Source organism: Alexandromys fortis, unplaced genomic scaffold, assembly GCF_014885135.2.
Source record: "Alexandromys fortis isolate MF-2015 unplaced genomic scaffold, M_Fortis_MF-2015_v1.1 scaffold_2_1_26212458, whole genome shotgun sequence".
Classification (NCBI taxonomy): domain Eukaryota; kingdom Metazoa; phylum Chordata; class Mammalia; order Rodentia; family Cricetidae; genus Alexandromys; species Alexandromys fortis.
The window spans coordinates 22,078,052-22,086,896 of NW_026067930.1; the positions used below are offsets into that span (position 1 = coordinate 22,078,052).

At 39.7% G+C, this 8,845-nt stretch overlaps 1 protein-coding gene across 1 annotated transcript; it reads left to right on the forward strand.

Annotated features, from left to right (window-relative positions):
• The first annotated feature begins 1,178 nt into the window (after positions 1 to 1,178).
• Positions 1,179 to 1,878, forward strand: LOC126503398 (S-phase kinase-associated protein 1-like). The gene is given in 1 exon segment (XM_050145062.1): positions 1,179 to 1,878. A coding segment is annotated over 1 exon segment (492 nt). The 5' UTR covers positions 1,179 to 1,251; the 3' UTR covers positions 1,744 to 1,878.
• The last annotated feature ends 6,967 nt before the right edge of the window (positions 1,879 to 8,845 follow it).

The window sequence follows — 8,845 nt, forward strand, 5'->3', positions numbered from 1 at the left end:
TGTTTCTCAGCTCTCGCCTACCTCAAGGACTGAAGTCAATGCTTATCCGGTTCTCCCCTCTCCCACGCACAGAGGACACTCTCAATGCTTCACAATACTCTCTTGGCCAAAGTATTAAGAGGAAAGCACTTGGGGACTTATTAGTTCATAGAGTGGAACACTTACAAATAAAAGCAGCATGTATGTGAAAGTAATTCGAGGAACTCACACTTCTCCAGCATGTGAAGGCACAGCAGCCATATATAACCAGAGAGCAGACCTCAGCACACACGGAATCTACCTTGGTCTTGAACTTGCCAGACCCTGGAACTGTCTTCTCTGATTTCCAGTCACCACTATTCTTTTCTCTCCTATTTTCCACCCTTGTGTCTGTTTGTTCTCCTTGCCAAAGGACATGCCCAAATTCCGCATCCAATCCATTTGGTAAAATTTTTATTTCTAAGCATATGTGGAGGTAGACTTAAATACCTGGGTCCGTTTGAGGTCACCAGTTATCAGTTTGAACATTGTGTGGTGGTCACCTCCATGGTTTTGCCCTTGTGAGCTTAAGTCCTTTTCTTAAACATTATTAGAGTGTTGTCGGGAAGGAACAGAATCGTCACAGAACATTCACATCGATGCAGTGGCATTTCATCTGTATTTTAATAAATAAAGCTTTTCTGAAGATTAGAGAGTAAAACAGTCCCACTGGGCAGCCTTACAGATCAGGCAGTAGTAACACACACCTTTAATCCCAGTTAGCCACACTAGTTCGCCATAGAAACCGAGCAGAGCACGCCTGTAATTCCAGCCCTAGAGAGAGTTATAAAACGGGAGGAGACAGCTCTCAAGTTCAGTCTCATTCTGAGATTCTTGGAGGCAGGATTGTCATTTTTGGACTGAGGCCAAGATAAGAGCCAATGGCTAGCTATTTTGCTTTTCTGACCTTGAGGTTAAACCCCAATTTCTCTCTCTGAGTTTGTATTAATCATGTATCACATCAGATCCATGGAATCACATCCAAGAGGTTCCCCTTGTTCTCTCTTCCTATCTATGAAGTCAAAACTATTCTTTTAGGGAACCCTGATTGCTCTTTGGGCTGAGGAGGAAGAGGGACTTGATTGGGGGAGGGGGAGGGAAATGGGAGGCGGTGGTGGGGAAGAGACAGAAATCTTTAATAAATAAATTAATTAGAGTGGCCTTGTCCTCCTCGTACCTCCTCTGTGATCGGCAGCCGGCAGCCTCGGGTCCGTGGTCTTGAGACGGAGCACCATGCCTTCGATAAAGTTGCAGAGTTCTGATGGAGAGATATTTGAAGTTGATGTAGAAATTGCCAAACAATCTGTGACTATCAAGACCATGCTGGAAGATTTGGGAATGGATGATGAGGGAGATGATGATCCTGTTCCTTTACCAAATGTTAATGCAGCAATTCTAAAAAAGGTCATTCAGTGGTGCACCCATCACAAGGATGACCCTCCTCCTCCTGAGGATGATGAGAACAAAGAAAAGCAGACAGATGATATTCCTGTTTGAGACCAAGAATTCTTGAAAGTTGACCAAGGAACACTTTTCGAACTTATTCTGGCTGCAAACTACTTAGACATCAAAGGTTTGCTTGATGTCACATGCAAGACTGTGGCCAATATGATTAAGGGGGAAACTCCTGAGGAGATTCGTAAAACCTTCAATATCAAAAATGACTTTACTGAAGAGGAAGAGGCCCAGGTACGCAAAGAGAACCAGTGGTGTGAAGAGAAGTGAAGTGCTGTGCCTGACACTGTAACACTAGAAGAGTTGTTCCAAATGTTAGTTGCACTGCTCTGTTTATAATTGTTAATATTAGAACAGTAGACAAATGCAGTCTCGTCCTCACTGCATGTGTAGTTCCCGTACAGATCTGACCTATGGCTGAGTTTCTTCTATGAGCAAAAGTTCTTTTGTTTTTGTTTTNTTTGTTTTTGTTTTTTTTTTTTCAGTATTCTGAATAAAACTGAACTTTTGGGTTCTCTGTGGAAAAAAATAATTAATTAATTAATTAATAAAAAAAACTATTCTTTTATACAGAAGCTCTAGTCAAAATGCATCTGTTCTAGATTGCTTCCCTGTTCAGTGATAAATCACTGAAAGGTTTATTTTAGTTTCCTGGTTAAAATACATCCTCAAAGGAAGCCAGGGCAAAAGCTCAGGGTTAGTGCTGAAGCAGAGACCATGAAGGAATGCTGCTTAGTAGTTTGCTTCCTTTGGCTTGCTCAGCTGCATTTCTTCTACAGCCCAGGCTCACCTGCCCAGGCATGGCATTGCCCACAGATGGCTGGGCCCTGCCACACCAATCAAAAATCCAAAAGGACCAGTCCAATAGAGCCCCTCTTCCCTGATATCTCTAGATTTGTATCAAGTGGACACGAACTAAGATAAACTCCAAAAATAAAGGGTAAAAATAGAAAGAAAAGTTAAATGTCTTACTTTAAAAAAAAAAAACCCTTGTGGTTTGGATGTTCCTGTTTAAATGTAATCCCTATTGTTACAATATTAAGAAATTATTGCCTATTGAGGTTTATGTTGGAGAGCCAGGCCCCCTTAAACCTCTCAGGATTCAGGAGGAAAGATACAGCAAGCAAAAACTGACTGAAAGAGGACCGAGAGTAAACAAATTAACTCACATGTCTTCCATCAAGTCCCATTTAGTCTTCCTATGTCCCCCCCCCAATGTTGTCTCTGATGTTCTTTCCATGTTTTTCTGATGATCCCTCTCCATGTTCCTCCCAATTCCACATGGTTTTCAGTATATATATCCACAGAGATACATTAACAATGATACCGAGTAGGCATTTCTCAGTGCCAACAAGATGGTAAGGCTGATAAAGAAGGCATCAGTTTTTTTACTACCGTCTCAAAGGGGACATAGTTGTGAAACGCCCTGGCAGATGAGGGGGGGGGATTAATTAAGGATGGTACTTGAAATCAGTACAGGATTCTAAGAGAAGGAAAAGGGGGTGTACTAACTATATTTCTTAATGTGACTAGTTAAGCTACAAGTTTGTAATTGATAAACGTAGAGAAGTGAAGAAAAACACCACAGTGTTGGGCACTCCCTAAGCACTTCCATTCTAGCAGCAGCTGGGAACAGAGTGTTTCTAGTAGCCATGGCAACCAGCCTAAGCCACAGGAGGAAAGCAGATACTGCTTGCCCCTCCAGGGCTAAGCAACAGGGTTCTCTAGCCAGGCTGTACTTGCTGGCATAAAGGTGAGAAGGAATTCCTTTCTCTGGGGCTGGTTTAGCCATCTAAGCTTTTTTTTCTGTATTTCTGGGTAAAGGCACAAACAGTTAATTTTCTAAACTAAGATCTTGTGTCAATGAAACCAAGGTGGAAGCAAATACAGAATATTAATGGCTTGTTGGGGTAGAGCAAAGGCCAGTAGGTTACATTCTCTTGAGTTGGCTGTTAGACATTTTAGAGCTACCCAGACCTGCTTATCAGTAAGGGTAGACATGTTGTCTCTCCTGCTCAATGCCTGTCTTCTGATGTTCTTAGGTGGTTCTTAGCAAGGCTCCTTTCCTTATTGGGTGTTCCACTATAAAGGATATTTGTGGGGGACTAACTTTATGTAGATTTGACTATGAGAACAAAGGTTTCTTTGACTTAGTGTTTGACTTAGCTTTCACACCAGTGCCTCACAATGTGGGAAGAGGCCATCTAGTTGCCAGTACAGAAAGAAGTTATGCCCCAATAATAAATACACTGCTGGGGCTATTTGGTATAAATCCCACTATGGAAAGGAGGAGCCCTATGGCATCATAACTATTCAAAAAAAAAAAACAGGTGTTCCTAAAGCTTCGTAAATCGGGTTCCCCACGACTCCCATGAGTTAGTATATTGATTTGTCAGTACTTTTATTGTATAATGCTAAAACCACAGCAGTTGCACTGTTAGGCCTCTCGCTGGCAGATAAGATTCGGAGGATTCCACTTTATTGTATAGAATGGCTTGAGGGGCAAGTTCGACACTTCATTCTTTAATGCTTTTCTGTTTTATTCTGTGTGAAGAGACTCAAAGGGTGACATTTTGAAAAAGGCAAAAGAGTTATATGATGTTAAGGGAAACCAGAGATTCACTGTCATTTCAGAGACAGAGAACAACGATGACCAGCTACCAAATCCACTGGTATCTTGATTTTGGATGTCTCAGCCTCAAGAGTTTATGTATCATTCATAAGTAAATGTCTTCTCTTTGGAAATTATTCTGTCTGAGACACTTCGTTGGCAGGGTGAATGGGTTCTAGAGAATTTCTTCAGTTTGAATAGATTCCTCAATATTCTAATTTTTTTTCTCTTTGAAGACCTTGAGTCAATCAAAGCAAAACCACATTTGCTTTCCATCTACGATCCCTGTATGGGTATTTAAGGTCCCTTCTGGACAGTAGCATGCTGGGGACTTCTGACTAAGCTGGCAAATTGGAACCTTCTTCTTGGTGAAATAGTAGAGTTCAAACAGGAAAGAATAGACTCTAGCCCAAAAGGATGAAGAGGTGGGTAGAAAGTAGTCTATGGAATCTGATGAAGGGGTTAAACAACAGACAAATAGAAGAAAGAGAGAACAGGAGTGTTCTCTGGTAAGATTTTTCCATAAAGAAGCTGAACTGTTACATCTAGCTGTACCAGTGCTGCTCATGGGTCCAGCTGCTAAGGGTGGCTAGGAGAGAAGGAGAGGGACAGTACAGGATGTGGAAACCCAAACTAAAGACTAGATGCACATGTGTGGATGGGAGACTAGAGCAAAAAAGGCTGTGGCCATAGAAGCAGCAATGTGTGAACAGAGGTTGGAGCCAAGGGATTTTCAATGTCCATACCCAACGGTATCTGGAGAGGCTACACAGGAGTACAGAAAGTGCACAGCAGAACTGACTGGAGTTTCCTGCCTAGCACAAAAGAAAATAAAAATTAAGGAAGCACAGAAGGACTGGCCTTCTAGATCTCTAAAACAGGTAAACAAAGGTAGATGGACTCTATGCCTTCTCCAAGGGCCAGGCACAAAAGGTTCTGAGCAGACAGACTGATTCCACAAACACAAGGTTCTGATTTGAATGGAAGGGGGTGTGGAGACTGGAACATTCTGGATGAAAGTATAATTCAGTAACAAAAGGCCTTCCCCCTTGATGGACACACTTTCTTGACTTCCTTGAACAACTGATACTAGCAGGCAGCCCTCTACACACCTGAAGAGACAGACCAAACACACAATCCAATGAGAAGGAGAAATTGTCTTTCAAATCTCATTTCCCTTCTACATTTTATTTTTAAATTATATGTGCATTTTCTGTTTATTATTGATACCTTTATGCTTTAAATGTTTGATCATTGTGCTTCAGCTTATACATCATTGCAAAGGCTTTTATGTCTGTCTTTTCTGTTTTTAAGCCCAATATCCAATATTTTTCATACTGTTTTCATACCTCTAAATTATATAGTATCCTTTTCATTCCTTCCTCCCTTTTCCTACTTTCTTTCCTACTCTCCTGGGCTCACTATTCTAATATTGTTACTAATGACTCTAAAAAAGAATCTCGTAGATTACATTTCCATTTTACTCAACTAGAGCCGCTGTTTCTGAGCCTTATGGAGGATACAGTGAAGTGTCCAAACACCTTCTACTGCAAGTTCATGCCGACACTGCTGTAAAACCGTCATACTTGTTACTGCAGTAAGCTTTACCTGTAAAAAGCAGAAGAGAACTTAAATCTAGTAAAGATAACCACCACAATGATTCACAGAAAACAATACCAACAGAAAGTAAGGAAAGGTTAAAAAAAAAAAAGTAAAATTAGGATGCTCTCATCCTAGCATATGCACAAAACACAACAAAGAAACACAGAAGATAAAATACAGTAGTCAACTATCACACTCCCAAGACGACAGCTCTTCATACTAGATACCCAAGACAATGAGATCCAAAATGCCAGAAAAATATTTCAGAGCCTTGCTTATAAAAGGGCCTATAACCACATTAGTGGTTCAAATAAGCAGATGAGTGGGTTCTATGTTCTGGGGAGGGTATTTTCTGGTCATGTATGTTTGCCATTTTTAATGCCTCTTATGGCTGGGCACCTGTGCCTTTCTCTAGGCTTGGGAAATTTTCTGGTATAAAGTAATTGAATAAGTTGTCTACACCTTTAGATTTAGCTCCTTCTTAAACACCATTGAATCTTTGGTTGTTTCTTAAACATAAATCATAGTTCTTATAAATTTTGCCATACTCACTAGTTGCTTCTTGATATATGTCTCACTGTATTATTCTCAACTTCGCTCTACATTCCTGAAATTCATTCTTCTACTTGATCTTGTCTATTGATGCTTTCCATTGTGTTTTTACTTGGTACGTTGTTTCATTTTAATAATTCCTCCTTCATTTTCTTCCAGAATCCCAGTTCCTTGCTGATTCCTTCCTGTAGTACACCTTCTTTGTCTAGGCCCTAAAATTGCTTAATAATTCACACACACACACACACACACATATATGTGTGTGTGTATGTATATATATTTCCATTTATATTATACATTTTATATAAATATTATGTTATGGCTTTATAAATCCATTTCCTTAGCAGAATATTATAACCAGATGCACCATATACACTCTTCTCAGCAGCCTGTGGAACCCTCTCTAAAACAGATCACATTTTAGACTCTAACCAAGTCTTTAAAAATACAAAAGAATTTCATGTTTTTCTTCTATCTAATCAAGTTATAGTTGAATGAAACTAAGAATCAGTAGCAATATAAGCCAAAAACTACACAAATGTTTAGAAATAAGTCAATGGGTCATGAAGAAATGAGAGAAGAAATTTTCAGATTCGTAAATCAAATAAAACCATGACCAAAACATCAGAGTAGAAAGGCCAGAGCTCCAGAAAAAAATTCAGGTAGAAAAAAGCAAACATTTGCTACTAGGAGATACTTGTTTTAATTTTATATTTCTTGCAGAGCTGAGGGGAAACCCGGATTCCCAATCCTAGTCATATACTTCTGAAGGACACCAAACAACTCCTGAGCTGTGACCAGACAGACAAACTCCAGGAGACCCAACCCACCAGCCACACAAATAGGCAACTATGTCAAGAAATTATCTGGCTCTATTGAAGTTCAACATGGGTATTACACCAGCACCTGCGCATCTGAGAACTTCAGATCTTACAATGAATGACTTTTCTGATTGAGCTGTGATTTGTTTTCATGGTACTCCAACCAAGAATGAAGACGAAGACTGCTATCTGGATCCCTGAGAATATTACTTTTCTATTATAAATAAGTGTCTCTCTACTTTGTAGGCTTAACTTTCTAATAATATTAAAAGTATTTCCACTCACTGAGAATACTTAGCTAGGAAAAACCTGGGATAGATTTTTGGTTATTTCACACAGGACGTGTTGGTTGGACAATTCAGTTTGCATGGGTCTGCTCCTTATCTGTGAAATGGGGAGGGCGTGCCTCAGCGGATTCAGGAGAACTACGCAAAGGCCCATGAAAGCACCTTATACAGTCCCTGCCACAGAAGGACCCAATAACTGTCTGGGCTATTTTCTCTTCTCCACCAGAGGAGGTTTTAATGAATAAAACAATAAAGGCCAAAATTAGTATTCACATCAAGTCGGAGTTTGTCCAAAGCATGTGTCCCTATTTGCTTGTCCATGTGTTGGTTCCTCACAATACTAATTAGGTCACATCAAATGTATTGTAATTAACCATGGCCCTTGTGGAGGCTTACATTTTCACACGGAAAAACTGAAAATGAAATAATAACTAGCAATTTTGACAATTATGGTCAATTAATTTGTCAGTTATAAACCATGATATATATGCTTCCTTCTTTAAGATACAAAATATTAAATATGTTGACTAGCAAATAACTGCAGACTCATCCATTTTTGACCTGTATACCTATTTAATTTTTATTATATTTTGTATTATACTTTTATTATTTAAAATATCTTTAATTTTAAATATATTTTTATCATATTCTCCCCAGGTCCTTTCACATCCTCACTCTCTCCCAATTCATTCAAGTTTAGGTCCTTTCTCAAAAAACAATACAATAGCCCAACCAAACCAAATAAATAAAACCACATCCCAAAGGGAAAAAAAAACCCACAAAACTGCAACCAACTAAAAGCACACACATACACAAAAAAAAAAAACTGTGTAGTCCATTGTATGTTGGTCAACTCCTCCTGAACATGAGGCCTGCCATGGAATAGTTGATAGACCCAGTGTCACTCTACAGAAGGAAACTGATTTTCACTCTCCAGTCAGGTATAGATGACAGTTCTGTTGTTAACCTTTACCCTGGTGGCAAGGTTTTCATTCATTCACTCATTCATTTTTTTTAATGTTTGTCATATTTATTTTTAGGATAATCAGGGTTTTTTGATACGTAGAGATTATATTTAGTATAGATAGTATAATCTTCAACCTCTTCAAAGAGCTGTGGAAAATGGCCTTTATTTTTTTTAATTGTAAAAATTTTTTTTATTTTTTTTATTGAAAGAAAAAAATTTCCGCCTCCTCCCAGCCTCCCTCCTATCTCCCCCTCCCACCACTCCTCTCCCCCTCCCTCTCCAGTCTGAAGAGCAGTCAGGGTTCCCTGCCCTGTGGAAAGTCCAAAGTCCTCCCCCACCATCCTGGTCTAGGAAGGTGAACATCCAAACTGGCAAGGCTCCCACAATGCCAGAACATGAAGTAGGATCAAAACCCAGTGCCCTTGTCCTTGGCTTCTCGGCAGCCCTCATTGTCCGCCATATTCAGAGAGTCCGGTTTTATCCCATGCTTTTTCAGTCACAGTCCAGCTGGCCTTGGTGAGCTCCCAATAGA